This window comes from Bos grunniens, chromosome 10 (assembly GCF_055505025.1).
Source record: "Bos grunniens cultivar Pamir isolate PY7600 chromosome 10, Bosgru_T2T1.0, whole genome shotgun sequence".
Lineage (NCBI taxonomy): Eukaryota > Metazoa > Chordata > Mammalia > Artiodactyla > Bovidae > Bos > Bos grunniens.
The window spans coordinates 88220460-88239525 of record NC_141174.1 but is presented as its reverse complement, the minus strand read 5'-3'; the positions used below and the strand labels follow the sequence as shown (position 1 = coordinate 88239525).

General features: G+C 44.0%; 1 protein-coding gene across 10 annotated transcripts in view; it reads right to left on the bottom strand.

Annotated features, from left to right (window-relative positions):
- Window positions 1-6374: 6374 nt before the first annotated feature.
- AAGAB (alpha and gamma adaptin binding protein) overlaps window positions 6375-19066 on the bottom strand; it is a 111587-nt gene continuing 98895 nt past the window's right edge. For 3 of the 10 annotated variants that reach the window (XM_086322853.1, XM_086322852.1, XM_086322848.1), the window contains 5 exons: window positions 15342-15424; window positions 14435-14531; window positions 9212-9316; window positions 8707-8829; window positions 6375-8109 (listed from right to left, as the gene is read on the bottom strand). In XM_086322853.1, the coding sequence (XP_086178979.1) occupies window positions 8066-8109; window positions 8707-8829; window positions 9212-9316; window positions 14435-14531; window positions 15342-15424 (452 nt within the window). In that variant the 3' untranslated portion in view covers window positions 6375-8065. Of the gene's footprint in view, window positions 8110-8706; window positions 8830-9211; window positions 9317-12761; window positions 13429-14434; window positions 14532-15341; window positions 15425-19066 lie in introns of those variants that run through there. The other 7 variants (XM_086322854.1, XM_086322850.1, XM_086322855.1 and 4 more) reach the window with 5 other exon arrangements.

Here is a 19066-nt window from a genome sequence, read left to right as displayed (position 1 = left end):
CACACCTCCCAGAGGTGCTGCCTCCAGGCTGTCAGTCTGTGCTCATGTCCACTGTATCGGAAAGCCTCCGGCCAGTGACTGCAGGTCACCAGATTAGTCTCCCCACAGGCGTAGAGGTAAGTTTCAGACTCCTAAAGAAGTTGGTTTCTGCATCTTTCCAGCTCTGATGGACTTAGCTCCTGTGGAAATTCATTTTAAATTTCAAACCCCCAAGGAGAAAGAGACGTCAAAATCTCCCCTCTGGCTGAGTCGTACATTGACCTGAAATGATGTGGATTAAGAAAAAGGATGATTAGAATGAGTAAACCATTTGGGGAAGGCAGAAGGGAGCTGGAATCATTCTCCAGCTGGGTCACTTCCTTCTAAGGACATCACCAGAGTCCAAGTACTTGCTGTCCCAGGAGGGAGGCGGGCTCGGGCTTCACAGGAACCGCACCTGTGAGCCTGTAGGTTTGCCCTCCATGAATGACATCACATTCCTACCTTCATCGTTATCTGGCCAGTTCCAGCCTCCTGCCCGTAAACAACTTTCCTCAAGGTTTTATCTAGTCGATTTCTCAGCAAATGACTCTTGGATCCATTCCTCTAACCAGCCTGTCCCTGAGCTCCACAACTTTAACTCCAGCCGTCTGTTAAACATGAGCCAGACAACACCCTAACTGAATCATCTTCCACCTTGCCCAAGCAAACTCCCTTTCCTGACTCCCAGTGTTTATTGGAGCCTCACCTCCAGGCCTCCTCCCCAGACCCAAGTCCCGAGCGTTTCTTTTCCTTGCTCCCCACGTACCTCTGCAGCCGCCCCTGTGGACCAAACCTCCCTTTTGGAAAGGCCCTGAGTGTTCGGGTTCTCCTGAACCCTCTTGCACAAGCTCTTCTCAGGCCTGCACCTCCCCGCTCCATGGCGGTGCACCCAGACCACGGTAGGTACCCTGGATACTCCCTCACAGAGCTTGCCTACCCATGTGACTGCAAGCCACATATACATTCAAGACTCCCAGATCAGTACTTCTAGCCCAGACATCAAACCCAAGCTTCAGACACATCCAACAGCCTGGTACACGGAGGTGCCACTGGTACCTCAGGGTGTTAGTTGCTCAGTCATATCCGACTCTTTGAGGCCCCATGGACTGTAGCCTGCCAGGCTCCTCTGTCCATGGAATTCTCAAGGCAAGACTACTGCAGTGAGTTGCCATTCTTTCTCCATGGGATCTTTCTGACCCAGGGATTGAACTCATGACTTGTGCATTGCAGGCAGATTCTTTACTGTCTGAGCCACCAGATCAGATCAGATCAGTCGCTCAGTCGTGTCCGACTCTTTGCGACCCCATGAATCCCAGCACGCCAGGCCTCCCTGTCTATCACCAACTCCCGGAGTTCACTCACACTCACATCCATCGAATCAGTGATGCCATCCAGCCATCTCATCCTCTGTTGTCCCCTTCTCCTCCTGCCCCCAATCCCTCCCAGCATCAGAGTCTTTTCCAATGAGTCAACTCTTCGCATGAGGTGGCCAAAGTACTGGAGTTTCAGCTTTAGCATCATTCCTTCCAAAGAAATCCCAGGGCTGATCTCCTTCAGAATGGACTGGTTGGATCTCCTTGCAGTCCAAGGGACTCTCAAGAGTCTTCTCCAACACCACAGTTCAAAAGCATCAATTCTTCAGCACTCAGCCTTCTTCACAGTCCAACTCTCACATCCATACATGACCACAGGAAAAACCATAGCCTTGACTAGATGAATCTTTGTTGGCAAAGTAATGTCTCTGCTTTTGAATATGCTATCTAGGTTGGTCATAACTTTTCTTCCAAGGAGTAAGCGTCTTTTAATTTCATGGCTGCAGTCACCATCTGTAGTGATTTTGGAGCCCAGAAAAATAAAGTCTGACACTGTTTCCACTGTTTCCCCATCTATTTCCCATGAAGTGGTGGGACCGGATGCCATGATCTTTGTTTTCTTAATGTTGAGCTTTAAGCCAACTTTTTCACTCTCCTCTTTCACTTTCATCAAGAGGCTTTTGAGTTCCTCTTCACTTTCTGCCATAAGGGTGGTGTCATCTGCATATCTGAGGTTATTGATATTTCTCCCAGCAATCTTGATTCCAGTTTGTGTTTCTTCCAGTCCAGCGTTTCTCATGATGTACTCTGCATATAAGTTAAATAAACAGGGTGACAATATACAGCCTTGACGGACTCCTTTTCCTAAAATTCAATACCTCCGAACTCAGTTTAAAAGAACAGAATTTATCCTTGCCCTCACTGAACCATCACCCTCTCCTGCCTTCAACCCTCTTTCGTCACAGCCCTCTACCCAGCCCACGGCCATGAAGTCACAGTCGCCCACCACTCCCTTGTGCCCCATGTCTGACCAGTCCTGGCCCTCCACTCACAGTCCTAGCCCCAGGCTCTCCAGCACCTGGACAACTGCCTGGCTTCCTAACCACTCCCCCAGCCTCCAGCCTGCGTTCCTGTAACTGCATCATCCACAGTGACCCAGGCACCTCCCTGACCTCAGACGGCCCCACAGTCCACAGCACAAAATTCTAAGGCCTTCGACATGAACCTCATGACCCTTGGCAGCTGGGCCCCATCCAGCTTGCCACCTCGCCCCTGCAACCCAGCACCCTGGTGACACCGTTCCTCACTTATCACACCAGGATCCGTGACCACTCGCAATGGCAACACCTCCTCCCCAGTCTACACCCTGCTCCCCACCCCACCTGACACAGCAGCAGTTCACCTGGCTAACCTCCCCTAATGCTCCGAGACTCACTTCAGAAAGGAAGCCTTTTGTGAATCTGCCTATCACCGTGGAGTCAACTTGCATTAACTGTCTACCCATCTAAGCTGAGTTCCTTCAAAGTAGGGTCTACATCTTATTCTCGTATCCTCAGGTTCTTTTGGCAATCACATATTTTTGCTGAACTATGAACTGGTGCCCATATTATAGTAGACTCTACCTTAGCAGTACCTTTTCCATCCATTTTCACATTATCCCATATGTGCGTGTGTGCTAAGTCGTTTCAGCTGTACCCCATGCAGACTGTAACCAGCCGGGCTCCTCTGTCCATGGGTCTCCAGGCAAGAATACTGGAGTGAGTTGCCATTCTCTTCTGCAGGGCATCTTCCTGACCCAGGGATCAAAGCCTTGACTCTTATATCTCCTAAACTGGCAGGTGGGTTCTTTACCACTAGCCCCAGCTGGGAAGTCCTACTGTCCCATACAAGTCCTTATATATGGCTGAAGGAATGCCACCCAAAGTTCTGATTACCTTTCATCAGTTATTCCAGTACTCTAATCTGCCACCCTTTAGTCCAGGAATGGCAAATACAGGGCAAAATCACCACCACTTGCTATTTTTCCATCCATGCAGAGCACTCATCACAGTGTGGAGTCCATTCTCAGTTTCAGAATCTTCAACACAGCTCTCTAGGAAGACTGGTAAGCAACTGGTGTTGGCTAGTACCGCTGCCAGATGTTCCTGGAATCACAGTTACCTGTCTTTTCTGCCCTAAGCCCGTCGGCTCCCTGATGATCTCCCAAGCAGGCACAGAGTGGTACTCCGAGGTTCTCAACATCACTTCATCCTCATCTACCATGACTTCTCTAGCTGTACGACAGGGGTTTCCCCAACATCACCCCTTGCTCATCTCTATACCTTTATTCATGCTGTAGCTCCACTGAGAATTCTGCAACCTCACCCATATATCTACCCCGATTCTTAGCCCAATAGCTCAATTCAAGCCTCCTCAGAGTCAACGGGTCTCAAAGTGCAGCCCCTGGCCAGCAGCATCAGTATCATCTGGGATGTTAGAAATCCCCATTCCCAGGTCCCACCCCAGACCTACTGAATCAGAAATCCTGGAGTGGGGCCCTCTAGGTGATTCTGACGTGGGCTCAAGATAGACCCGCTGCTCCAAGGTGTACATTATGCCCTTCCCACTCCAACTGGGTGCACTCCTTCCCACAGCAGTCAAGGCTGGGTACAGCGCACTTCACGTCCTGCCCAGCGTTCGGCCTTCTGTGGCCTCAATTTGCTCGCCCCTGTCTCTCTCCTGAGTCAGACGATGAGCTGTTAGAGAGGACAGCCCGGCCAGAGCAGTCTTGGCACCGAGAAGGGTCCCAGGCAGGGCTGGCTGCACTGAGGCCTCCTTTCAGCTCTCACCAGGATAAAGGAACAGGTTGCAGTTGCTCGTCCTTAACATCAGGTCTGAGGCCTTTTAAAGCCATTAATGACTTCTTGAGACTTTCCTGGAGCAACAGGATTGATGCAGACCATATCTTTGGGCTTTAGAAGAAGAGACTCATCTCTCCTAAATTATGCTGCTCTTTCCACAAAGCTCCTACCTCAGGCCTCACTCAGCCCATACTTTGTACCATCAAAGCCACCTGGTCAATGACAGAAAAGGGAGAGGCAAGGGGAGGCCACATGCTTCACAGGAGAGAACCCGGGAGGCTTTCTGTGGCCCGGGTATTCTTCCCAGATTTGCAGCTGTGAGGCTCAACTATTTAAGCCTATGAACACACACACATATGAAAAAGGAGCTTAGAGGAAAAAGAAATTTTTTTCTTCCCAAACCTGTTTTCCAAAGATGCAGTTAGTTATAACCATTAAGTCCTGTTTTTGAATCAATACTTTTCCAACAGGAAACACAGTAGAACAGCACGTATTTAAGAACTGGACCAGGGCTCATCAGTGTTCCAACAAAAAGATCACACTGTTGCTGTTACCTCTTCAATTCTTCATTCTGCAAATCAGAGACACCTCAGAATCAAGAAAGACACTTCCTACACTAGAAGAACTGTAACACACACTTAACCCTGAACAAAGACACCCAGATTAAGAGCAAGACTGGTGATGTTAATCACAGGCATAAAATATAACGTAGAATATTTCTAAGACCCCTTCTGCAAGAGCTCACATTCTAAAGGTGCAAGGATAAATCACTAATCTAAACCCCAAGTGGAATCTAAATCAAAACTAGAACTTTGTCCTGCACGGTCAGCATGATGCTTTCAGGAACACAAATTATGGGCAAGTTAATTGTTAGGGTGTTGTTTTTAAACCAATCCTGCACTAAGGGATGCAGGATTACACCTGACCTGATTTTTCACACTTTCTCTGCCTACAGTCCTCTATAAGATGGGTATTTGATGATAGAAGGCTGTAGCTAAATTGTCTCGTCTGTTTTAAAAGGTTTTTTTTTTTTTTGGTGGCGGGGCGGGGAGGGTGGTGAAGGGCGACTCTTAACTCATCCAGCATTCCCTGGCACTGTCTCCATCAATCAGAACGTTCAATGAATCAAACTTCTGACCACACTGGACAGATGTTGGCTAAATTTAGCTTTGCATCAGCAAACACTCCAGCTCAGAATAGCTCAGGGAGCTCTCATCTTACCCTTAGACAGTGATTCTTCTAAGACTGTTTTTCCATGGCAGGCCAAGGCAGGGCAAGGGGCACTCCACGTGCTCTCTTAATGTCCATTGTTAAGAGACTGGCCCAAGGTTGAGAGAATCTGATGGGCCACAGCAAAACCATTTATCCCCAGCTCTCCATGGCGGGAACACGAAGTTAGTTGTAGATCACATTTCCTGTGTCACAAGCAGTTTGCAGCAATGGCCTGACATGCTCTATGGTCCTTGAACCACATCCCGTATTACTCAGCCATCTAAGTCTAGCTTCCCTGAATCTCTTGCTTCTCTGAACTAGATGTGGCCAAGTTCTATAAAAAGACAGCAAGCAGACGTGGTTCTGTCAATCTTCTCAAATTCTGGCAGGATAACATATTTTAAAATTATAAAAATATCTATGTCTTCATCACTCTAAAATTATTACATAATATACGATTTTCTCAGGAAAAAAAAAGTTTATTTTTGTCTCTCCCAACACTCATGGACCTTAAAACTTTGCAATCATAGCCATCAAAATATCAAATGAAAATCCAAACCAAACTTAAGGGCCCAGTTTGTGCCAGACGCTGGGTTACACAAATAGAAAAATGTTTAAGGGGGAAAAAAGTCAAGGCTCTTGTTTTAAATCCCAGATGGACAGTCCATAATAACTTGCAATGGCATGTACATAGGTCACTTCGGATAGTCTGAAATTTCTATTGCACTATTGGCTCATGATCACTTCTTAAAAGGGCCTTTAGTAGTTACTACTGTATACTTTAATCTCACCCAGGAGGGGCCAATACCTAGATAGCTGAGACCCTGAAAGCATGGTATTATACACATGAAGGGTAGATTTAAAACAGTGAGTTTGACGAACAGATTATTGCTGTTTATGCCTAATCCAATGAAGGAAGGCTCCCCCCCACCCTGCCCACATCCTCTACTAAAAAACAACAAAATCATAAAAATATACATAAGCAGGCTTTATAAATAAACCACATTTTAATACCTGGCTTTGTTTAATCCACAAGATCAAGTTCACAGCTTTTTATAGTCTGTTTTCCCAAACCACGTGACCTAATGTGTTCTCTGAAACCTTTCATATTTTAAGAAAAACTTGTTTCGCCTTTCATTTTGCAATCCCAGAACTGACTTTCCTTACGTTCCCCATCAATGGCCAATGCAGTCACCTCAAAGAAACAGTGGTGGAATGGTGGTAAACTACAGTCTCAAAGACCCTCAGAATAGTTAAAGAAAAAGAAAAAAGTTATCAAGGAAGACAGCTTCCAGTGTTCCCTGGAATGGCTCTCCCTGAACATCCACTCACTGAAACCTTCCATCCTGTGGCCGCTCTGGCCAGGACCCTGGAGCACTCCGTTCCTTCTGCCATCTGTAGCAGGTTCTGCAGGGCTGAAAAGGTGTTGCACAGGCAGGTCTGAAATTCGTTTCTACTGGTGACCTATGGGGTTCACACTCACACCAGGCCAGCAGCAGTTCTTAGCCCATGTGCCCTGAGCCAGCTGAGAGCCATGGCAGACTGAAGGCTCATGACATGCATTACGCAGTCCCTAAACGAACAGAAATAAGGATTTCATTTGCTATATTTCCCACTCTTCTGGGAACTTTCCCCCTTAGAGGTCAGTTTCCCTGGAGCCTAACTCCTCAGCTCTGGAAGTAACACAGGTACTGAGGGATTCATTGCTTAACATTTCGCGTGCTTTCTCACCAAGTCCCACTTAAGTGTCACTAGTTTGGCAGTGATCTCTGAGTTCAGAGAGAGAAGAGGAAGCTCCCCTTGTTCTGAGGGTATCAACTGTGACAACACATCTCTGCCATCTCAAGTGGCAAACTCTAAGAAAGAACAGTTTCTACGTGGTAATACTAATGCAAAAATCTCAGGCTAGGACCATACTGATTCAATGGCTTATACAGGGAATTCCTTCTCTTACCCATGCCCCACCCCCACCCCCATGCCCGCCCACAACTTGGTAGAGAAGGGTTTATTTTTATCCCCACCAGAGTAGAAAACCTTTGCATCATTTATTATAGTCTAAAAATTCACACTGGTTTCTCAATACTTTCTACCAGGAGGTCAGATACTGTATTTCAAATGAAATACTCAGATGCTTTTTTTTAGCTAGAGACTAACCCGAAGGCCAGTGGCTGACCTATAATCTGTGCTGCAGCACAGATTAAATCTGCAGTTTCTTCCTTTCCTCCCACCAAAAGCATCAAACCTTGAGCAGCAAGCTCCTTGAAAGAGAAAACCAGAAAACTCTTGATCTTCAGTGATCAACATGAACACAGGGAATGCTCCTCAAAAGACTGACCAGGAAAGCTTGGTGGTGGTTTTTCTTCTTTAACTTGGGCAAGTCACACAGGCCTTTGAGGCTCACCCCACTCCCGTTCCTACAACAAAAAATGTTATTTGAAAACTTCTCACTCCCTTACAATATACTGAGGGAGAAGAGATTTCTGCTTTACCCTCTACTGAAAACTAAAATTAACGGGACCCTATAAATAAGTCAGGCAGCCAACATGATGCTGGTAAGCTCAGCAAAAGATGATGGGGTTGAGGAGAGAAGAATCTCAGGGAGAGAGCGCTAGGGTCCTAGTTAGGCAAGTCCTAGCATGAATAGTTTAGTGCTCTTCATCAGATGAAAGGCCTTCAATCTCATCTCTGTCTCCCCCAATTGCCATCCAGAAGGCTTTGGCCACCTGTGGAGAGAAGCAAGCAACAGAGTTTAGGCAACACCTAATCTTCAGCTCGTTTCATGTCACACACAGAACTGATTAAGACTTAAAATTCTATACCTTGCCCTTCAGTGCTCTGACAACATCTATCAAAACCCCTGAACACCCTGATCCAGGACTTCTACTCCTAGACTTTATACTGAGGATATTATCAGAACTGTATACATAGGTGACGTATAAGGATACGAACAACTTCACTACAGAAAAAAAAGGGCGCATGACTGAAATGTCCAATGGGGAAGTGGATAAGTAAGTTATGACACAGTCATACAATGGAATACATAAACCATATACATTTCTTGCCAACCCAAACAAAATAACTAAGAGTTTTCCAGCCTAACAGCTAGGAAGGCAAACATTCTGAGCCTCAATGTTCCACATCACTCAACATACATTGGAAAACCCTGGCTTGATGGCAGCAACTACATATTCAAATAATTGTAAGTGAATATCCAACAGAAAGTTCACAGTAAGACACTTCAGAAGTAAACAAGTGTGACATGTAATTCTTACAGCACTGGACCTGCAGTAGGTAAGCAAATACCTGACTAATTTTCTCACCTTTTCTGCATGCATCTTTCTTTGCTCGTGAGGAAGCGTCGCAGCCTTGTCTAGGGGGAAAATATATCTTAAGAAATTCATCTAATCGCACAGGAGAATCTGGAGCGCATAGATGTTCTAACACTAGAAGATGGGAGATGGGTTGCAAAAACACATGTTTATGGTGGAGTCATTACAGCTGTTAGATAGTTTAAGTCTTCCAAACCTTCCAGATGGGAATGATGTGAGTAAATTGCTAGGGATCTTACTGATTCCATGTTAATGAGACAGACTGAAAGAGACAGGCAAGAGAAGAAGGGAAAGGAAAAAGAAAAAGAATGAAAAAAGGGGAGAATTTTCCTAAAGAAATTTTTACCAACAGAGGATGGCACAGTCCCACAGTATCTACATTTCTCAGATGAGCCCAAAGCATGGAATGCTATTAGCAGTTACAAAGTAAAATCCTACTAGATAAAACAGAGGAGCATCACTATGGAAACCTGTAAGACCCAATGGATCCAATTACCTTTCATTTCTTTTAACTTTGAAAACAGTCTTTCAAAATTCTCCAAATCTCCTCCGCCTGTAGTGAGACTGGCAAGTTCTTGAATGTCCAGGTCTAACATGGGATCTGCAATGAGGATTTGCACACAGTATTTAAGTATGCGCTAAATACACAGAATCCTAAAGCAATCAATCTGGCTTGGATCCAAGTTACCACTGAACGAGGGCCCAGCATGGACCAGCTGTACAGCTCCTGGTGCTGTATCCTGCTTGGCTGCTAGGGGGCCCTCACAAATGAACAGGGACTCATTTTATCCTTGAAATAACTGCAATGAGGCAAAGAATTCTGTTTCTACCTTTCTTAAGAAAACTAGAGTACAAAGAGAAGTGATCTTACTCTGGGTCACTGCTAGTAAGTGTGACCTTCACGTCAGATTTATGCATGTATGTATGCTCAGTCCTGACTCTTAGCGACCCTATGGACTGCAGCCTGCCAGGCTCCTCTGTCCATGGGATTTTCCAGGCAAGAGTACTGGAGTGGGTTGCCATTTTCTCTTCCAGGGGATCTTCCCAACCTAAGGATCAAACCCGCATCTCCTGCAGCTCCTGCACTGGCAGGCAGATTCTTTACCAGTGAGCCACCTGGGAAGCCAGGACTCACTTACGTGTTTCCAATTTCTAAAGCCCACACCCTGTACTAAGATATGCAGATTCAATAAATGCTTGAAATTTATACCATACTTTACTGGACAACAACTATTTTCACATCTGTTACTGACAACCATATAAGGTGGTTAGGACAAATACCACTGTCCACAATTTACACATGAATCAACCTGGGTTAAAAAATGAACTCTTCTACAATTAGAGCTATTCAAAGGCAGAGCCAATCTAAATTCCTATTTTCTTACCACAAATTCTTTACTATTTCTGCTTCAGCATGTGGTTTCTTTATCAAACTTTGTTTTTAGTCAGAATTTTCACTCAGCCTCCACTCCAGGCTGGCCACTTGTAGGATGTCTTCCCTGACCATCCCAACTCACACGTCTCCTTCCTTAAGATTCATTCCACAATTGGTGTTCACAGAGCTGTCTTGGCACTGACACACACTACTCTGTATTCTCACATCTGTCCACCACTTCTGTAATATATACCAAGGTAAGAGATAAAGACAGCTTTGTCTCCACTGCTGAGTGCTTTAACTGACACAACTCCATTTCATTTTTCCAACAGCATTGTGAGAAAGATTTCTTACCCTTACCTTATAGAAGGGGAAACTAAGGCCCTATGGAAACTAAGGAAAGCTAAATAACTTACTCAAGGTCATTTCACTACTAGTGGCAGAGTCATGATTCAAATCCAGTTGTCCAGGACTCCAAGTCCATGACTTTACCCATTACATTACAAGGCCTGTCTCTGCATTTTTTAGACTATAACCTTCTTGAAGACAAGGATGATAACATAATTCTTTGCATCTACTACAATGCTATACAGATTATTTGATGTTAAAAATATTTTGGTTAATAAATTTGTTTTCGTTCAATGGGTATGTCATGGTGGCAGTTGCTATACAGGGCTAGGGACAAAAAATCTGTGATTTATCTGTATACATGTTAATTGAACTATGGATATGGTAAAATCACTTCATGCTCAAATATAGGTTTGGAAGAGGAGCTTAGATGGAACATTGAGGAATGGAGATATTTAAAGGCTGGGTAAAGGAGAGTACTCTTCCAAAGGAAGAGAAGGAATCATCAGAGAGGTAGGAAAAAGACCAGGAGATGTGTTGGTTGAGTGAAGAGAAGCTAATGCTTCAGAAAGGGATTGATTCATAACACCAAATGCTGCCAAGAGGTCAAGATGGGGACAGGAGGACATCAATTAGATTGAGTGGCACAAAAGTTGTTGGTGAGCTATTTTAGCAGAAAATGGGAACAAGAGCTAGATGAGAATGAGTTGAGGAATGGAAATAAGTAAAGAGAGGAGGAAGATGTGGGGTAGGGAAAGTGTTTTACTTTCGCCAGTTTGGTTTTTCCTTTTTTAATGAAATCTGAAATCGTTTTACTCTTACAAAAAAAGTTGCAAAAATAGTATAGAGCATTCCAATATGCCGTTTCCCTACCTTCCCTTAGTGGTAACATCTTACGTAACTAAGGTACAAGTATAAACATCAAGAAGTTAATAATGGAACCGTGCTATTATTAACTACATTCTTCATTCACCCTTTATCAGTTTTTCCACTAATATCTTTTTTCTGTTTCAGGATTCAATTCAGGATTCTACACAGAACTAAGCTGTCAAATCTGCTTAGTCTTCTCCCATTTGTGACAGTTCCTAAGTCTTTGTCTTTCATGATTTTGACACTTCTGAAGAGTACTGGCCAGTTATTTTGTGTAATGCCCCTTAATTTGGGTTTGTCTGATGTTTTCCCACGACTGAGGTTATGGACCTTTGGCGGGAATACATACCACAGGCGTGAGTACCCTTTCAGTGCATCATATGGAGAGGAGATATCAACATGCCATTACTGGTGACGTAACCTTCATCCCTTAAAGGGGTACTGACCAGGTTTTTCTAGGATAAAATTACTATTCTCCCTTTGTAATAAGTAATTTGGAAAAGATATTTTTTGACTATGGAAATGTTGTGTTTCTTCTCAAATGTTCATCTACTAATTTCACCATCAGTGGATCTTGCCTGCAACGGCTATTACTGCAGAGTGTGGCTAAGGATGGTTTTCTATTTCCCTCATAATGTCTACATTTATCGACTGGAATTCCTCTAGGAGGAGGAGCAGCCCTTTCTTTTCCAGGTATGTATTTATTCAATTATTTATTTAAATTAGTATGGATTCATGGATATACATTTTATTTTATAGATTACAACCTAATACTAATGTTAATTTATGTTACTTGTTAAAATCTTCCAGCGTTAGCCATTGGAAATGCTTTCAAGTTGGTTCCTGTGACCTTTCAACATGCCCTCATACTTTTTTGAGCACTTCCTTACTTTCTGGCTTCCCACATAGCTCAGTTGGTAAAGAATCCACCTGCAATGCAGGAGATCCTGGTTTGATTCCTGGGTTGGGAAGATCTGCTAGAGAAGGGATAGGCTAACCACTCCAGAATTCTAGGGCTTCCCTTGTGGCTCAGCTGGTAAAGAATCTGCCTGAAATGGGGGAAACCTGGGTTCGATCCTTGGGTTGGGAAGATCCCCTGGAGAAAAGAAAGGCTACCTACTCCAGTATTCTGGCCTGGAGAATTCCATGGACTGTATAGTCCATGGGGATGTGAAGAGTGGGACACGACTGAGCGACTTTCACTTTCACTTTACTATCTGGCCCCACGAGATGCTTCAGGTTCATCCTTCAGTTTTCCTGCCCCAGCCCTGAATCACACACTTCTCCAAGTAGCCCTGGTATCTTTTCTTGGAGAATGGTATTTAGAAACCAAGATCTAAGTGTTAAGTGTCTCCACCACTATTAGAGTATTATTGCTTCTAGACCCTCCTAGTGGACTGAGCTAGGAAATGTGTGTGTGTGTGTGTGTGTGTGTGTACTTACACATGCATACCTGAGTGTGTGCTGTCACTTCAGTTGTGTCCGACACTTTGTGACGCTATGGACTGCAGTCAGCCGGGCTCCTCTGTCCTTGGGATTTCCCAGGCAAGAATACTGGAGTGGGCTGCCGTTCCCTTCTCCAGGGGATCTTCCTGACCCAGGGACAGAACTCAGATGTCGTATGTCTCCTGCATTGGCAAGAAAGTTCTTCCCCACTACTGCCAGCTGGGAAGCCCACACAGGCACACACATCTATACTTATCTCTCCACTGCTCAAACTATATTTTAACAAACTAAGAGTTCATACTGATACCTTCAATTCTAGTTCAGTACCAAAGGATTCAACCCAGCCTTCACCTTTCCTTAACTTCTCTGACAGTGAGAAACCTAGCTCTCTTTCTCTAGGCTATATTTTCTTATTCTTTCAACCATAATATATGTAAAATATATTTACTTTCAGAATTTCAAAACCCAGATCCCTGTAAGAATCACATTTATTAAGCAGAGTGTAGGATTTCTGTTCAGTTCTTTTTGTTTCTGGCTCACGGCATCCAGTCAGGACACCATTTCCCCAAGTTCTGTAGGTTCGTTCTTATCCTCCCATCTTCTTCAGTGTGGTCACTGGTTTGCTCTCATGGCAGAGACTTCAGTAGGTTTCAAAGCCAATGTGAAGGGTTCAACTGAGAGGACAAGATTGAATAAACTGGAGAGAAATGAAGTTATACACAATTTTTTCTTCTTAATATGTTTCTATAACCAATTAGTTGAGTTTTCTTTATGGATTATTCTACAAACAGAAAAAAAAAATTTTTAAGACTTATTATTGCACATGGGCCCTCCGTGGCATTAAAAGTAGTAGTGATGTGAGTAGTTTCCCAACAAAAGAACATTTATAGTTATTGTCAACTAAGCGCCCTGACCTTCTAGCTTTTTGGACAGCAAACTGTATTTCAGTTTCAGCTCCAAGACTTTCTTGTTCGATGCCCTTGGACAAGTTATTAAACTGCTCTGGGCTGCACCTTCATCTTTGTAAAACAACTTCTCTGCCAAACTTCATTACCAAATGAGAATGTGGACATAAAAGAACTTTAAAAGGATATGAGAGGGCTTATAAAACTATATTCTTCTTGTTAACAATTCTGACTACTGTAAAATACCATGAAAAAATGGTGGAATATGGAGATATAAAGCTGTTTCACCACCTGGTTCTACCTACTTTGACTAAGATAATCTTAATCAAGATCATGCTGAGAGGACCAGTGGTGCCCACAGATTTGTACTGTGATCTATTTGCTCTCCCTGCTTTTTCTGCAGCCGCCCACAAGGCTCACATTCATTTGGGGGTCACTACTGATGTCCTTGGACTTCCCTGTGGCTCAGCGGTAAAGGATCCACTGCAGGGACAAAGGTTCGATCCCTAGGTGCAGAAGATCCCCTGGAGAAGGAAATGGCAACCCACTCCAATACTCTTACCTGGGAAATCCCATGGGCAAAGGAGCCTGGCGGGTTACAGTCCACTGGGTCACAAAAGAGTCGGACACGACTTAGCAACTAAACAATAACCATGATCAATGTCCTTCCCTCATTCTCGTTTAAAGGCAATTTGCCTTTGGATGATTTATGCCCCAATGCATGGGCTTTGGCAAGTTCCACAGAGCTGTCACTTGGCAGCCACACAGCACTTACCCACAGTGCTATCGACCTGCACGTCTGCTGTGTTAGAAGCAGCCCCTCGATGATCCAAGAGGGATTCGGTCCTCTCTGCTGCTGGCACACAGGGCTGCTGTGGAGAAACACAGACGGGTCACAACCTAATAGGAGGCTGCTTCCGAACTAACTCCAAAACAGCTCACAGTTCCACTCACTGCTCAGCTTTAGAGAAGCAGTAACAGGAGCTAGACATGAGGAGGGATGGAAGAAGGATCAAGGTCACATTATTTAAAAAAAGGCCAGAGATTTACTAACTTGGGGCTGTTTTTCCTCAGGGATAGAAAAGTGTTATGATTTTGCCTTTGACTATTAAAAACATATTGTTTGTTTTGTTTCAAATCATGTTTTATTCAAAACCTGAAAATGTATACAATCCTATCACAAAACAGCTCAGAGATGGAAGAAGGAGGTCCTGGGCAGACAACGTGGCACTATATAATGTGCTCACTATTCCAGCATGCCGACCACGGCAGACACGGACCAAAGTCCTTGAGGACAGAGGGCTGAAGTCAGCCTGTTAAACCCATTAAGGACAAGGACCTTCCTCAGACTGTAGAGCACACAGGAAGTACTGAAAAGAACCATTAATTTTACTTTATATTTGAAGATCTGGGGGGAAACTTCAGCCTCAAGGAAATTCTAGCATGTTTTTAAAAGCACTCTAGCAAAAACACACGGAACAGCCCAAATTGTAAACATCTTGAGAGGGCTTACTGCTTTAATACCAATCTAGCCTGCTCTTAACAGGCAGCAGGCTCCTTGTATCTATTCCTGATATTCTCTACCACTTCTTAAGTGGAAAGGAAAAAACGATGAATGGTGTAGAGATTCATAGAGTAGAAAGAAAAGCCAAAGGAGAGAAAGATCCAGGAAAAATCTTTACCTCTGAGTGGCAGCTCTCTGCTGATCCAATGCTATGGTTTGCTCCAGTCAATGAGCTGAGAAGGTTAAGGCCTTGGTTCCTCTCTGAAGAGAAAAAGTACAATCAGTGAAATGTTTTATTTACATTTAAAGCTGTTAAAATGACTGTGATGATGATATAATAGCTACTTCCTCGTTATAAAAGTTTTACCTATAAAAAATTAATTACAAAACCCTCTAAATTCTGAATAACTTTGAAATCAAGGTATATTAGTCCAGATCAAATATATGGCTGCTGCTGCATTGCTTTAGTCGTGTCTGACTCTGTGCGACCCCATAGACGGCAGCCCACCAAGCTTCCCGTCCCTGGGACAAATATATGGCAGGGCCATTATAACAAAGGCTGCTCAGTAGTTCTGTTTACAAAGATTAACAGCACTGACGTTTTAATAGCTACTGTTCCAAATAGGAAAAGGAGTACATCAAGGCTGTATATTGTCACCCTGCTTATTTAACTTATATGCAGAGTACATCATGAGAAACGCTGGGCTGGAAGAAGCACAAGCTGGAATCAAGATTGCCGGGAGAAATATCAATAACCTCAGATATGCAGATGACACCACCCTTATGGGCAGAAAGTGAAGAGGAACTAAAAAGCCTCTTGATGAAAGTGAAAGAGGAGAGTGAAAAAGTTGGCTTAAAGCTCAACATTAAGAAAACGAAGATCATGGCATCTGGTCCCATCACTTCATGGGAAATAGATGGGGAAACAGTGGAAACACTGTCAGACTATTTTTTTGGGCTCCAAAATCACTACAGATGGTGACTGCAGCCATGAAATTAAAAGATGCTTACTCCTTGGAAGAAAAGTTATGACCAACGTAGATAGCATATTCAAAAGCAGAGACATTACTTTGCCAACAAAGGTCCTTCTAGTCAAGGCTATGGTTTTTCCAGTGGTCATGTATGGATGTGAGAGTTGGACTGTGAAGAAAGCTGAGTGCCGAAGAATTGATGCTTTTGAACTGTGGTGTTGGAGAAGACTCTTGAGAGTCCCTTGGACTGCAAGGAGATCCAACCAGTCCATTCTAAAAGAAATCAGTCCTGGGTGTTCTTTGGAAGGAATGATGCTAAAGCTGAAACTTCAGTACTTTGGCCACCTCATGCGAAGAGTTGACTTCTTGGAAAAGACTCTGATGCTGGGAGGGATTGGGTGCAGGAGGAAAAGGGGACGACAGAGGATGAGATGGCTGGATGGCATCACCGACTCAATGGACGTGAGTTTGAGTGAACTCTGGGAGATGGTGATGGACAGGGAGGCCTGGCGTGCTGCAATTCATGGGGTCGCAAAGAGTTGGACATGACTGAATGACTGAACTGAACTGATGAACTAATATTTCAGTGTCTAAACAATTAAAAAACATTAAAAAGAATCAATGTCAAGGAATCATTACCAGACGAAAATGAACATTCATGCTTTCTTGAAATTAAGCTCTGTTTAATTCAGTTAAGGTTCCCAATACTTTCAGTATTTGTATTTATTAAGTAGCGTTAGTCACTCAGTGGTGTCTGACTCTTTGCGACCCCATGGACTGTAGCCCACTAGGCTCCTCTGTCCACGGAATTCTCCAGGAAAGAAGACTGGAGAGGATAGCCATTCTCCTCTCCAGAGGATCTTCCCGACCCAGAGATCAAACCAGCATCATCTCCTGCATTGGCAGGCATGTTCTTTATCACTGAGCCATCAGGGAAGCCCAGGAATATCCTTAGGATCAGGAAAACTGGAGGGAAAGCCAAACAACAATAAAAAGCCCCCCAAACAAAAAACCACTGCCTGAGAGCAGAATGTGAAACCCATAATTTAAGAGGCTAGCAGCACAGAAGTCACAGAACTGCTCTCTCAAAAAGATAATTTCCTCCTACTTCACTTTTCCTCTCCCTGTGGCTTCCCTGGCTCCATTCTCATGTCTCTTCAAACAACCTACAAACTTCCAAGGTCTTCTTCCCTACTGGGTGAAACTGTCATAAGTCACACAGAGTGCCACAGAAAGATAAGCACTTGCAGTCTACTCATCCCCCTTTTCACTTGGGGAGGTCTGCCTTGGAAACTGGGATGAAGCCCAACTGAGGCACATGGAGTCTAGACCTGCAGCTTTTTCCAGGCTGAACTCTTACCACGTGGGCAGTCACCTACTTACTGCAGGCAGTTATCTACCCGAGTCAGCACCCATGCTTTAAGGCTACAAAGGCACTAGGCGGTACCAAGTGTCTGCTGCTGCCCTGCCGCCTTCCCTGCTCCACAACCAAAGGTGCACATGTACTCCTGGAGCCCCCCTCACCCCTCAGCCAAACTGCCCACTCAGTGAGGAATTCTCCAGGCCCAATGCTTGGGTATGCCCCATCCAAGGACCAGACACTAAGGTTTCATCAAGGCAGGCCATGGAGGCTCAGAGGCTGAGAAAAGCAGATCCGTGTGATGTCCCACACTGATGGTTTCACAGAGCCTGGAGGTGTTTGTTCAAACATCAACATAATTCTTTTTTGTGGCCAATGTGCTATAGACTCTAAAGCAGTTGAAAGTAGTTATGTACTACTCAGGGATTTTACATGTCATGAGGATACATGAGAGTTCTAAAAAAATACTTCAGGCTCTTTGCACAAAAGGCATTATCTGAGTAACAGAGTACTGATGTAAGGGAGCCGTCACTTCCATTACTGGAAATCACTTGGACTCTGGGTAATTTTCAAATCAGTACACAATTCTCTCCATATTCCAATTCCACGGCTTATGTTTTTCCTTTGTTGGGCATTACCTAAACTTGGCAGGCCAAACTGCAACCCATGAAGAATAATGCAATACAATGTCAGTTTAGACATGCTATTTAGACCCAAACGGTCTATTTAAAAATCCCTCATTCTTTACAGTGGCTGCCTCCAAGGAAGGGATCTGGGATGGACAGGAGAGCAAGGGAGTTGGCCTCATCACTGCATACTATAAACCTCTGTGTACCTTTTAACGTTTGTTCCATATTCATGTGTTTGCCTATTTAAAAATAAAACTTTTTTTTCTATTTTTTTAATTATTATTATTATTTTTTACTTTACAATAGTGTATTGGTTTTGCCATACATCAACATGCATCCGCCACGGGTGTACACATGTTCCCCATCATGAACCCCTCTCCCACCTCCCTCCCCATACCATCCCTCTGGGTCATCCCAGTGCACCAGCCCCAAGCTTCCTGTATCGAACCTGGACTGGCGATTCATTTCTTATATGATATTATACATGTTTTAATGCCATTCTCCCAAATCATCCCCCCGTTCTCTCTCCCACAGAGTCCAAAAGACTGTTCTATACATCTGTCTCTTTTGCTGTCTCATATACAGGGCTGTCGTTACCATCTTTCTAAATCCCATATATATGCGTTAGTATACTGTATTGGTGTTTTTCTTTCTGGCTTACTTCTCTCTGTATAATAGGCTCCAGTTTCATCCACCTCATTAGAACTGATTCAACTATATTCTTTTTAATGGTTGAGTAATATTCCACTGTGTATATGTACCACAGCTTTCTTATCCATTCATCTGCTGATGGACATCTAGGTTGCTTCCATGTCCTGGCTATTATAAACAGTGCTGCGATGTACACTGGGGTACACGTGTCTCTTTCAATTCTGGTTTCCTCAGTGTGTATGCCCAGCAGTGGGATTGCTGGGTTGTATGGCAGTTCTATTTCCAGTTTTTT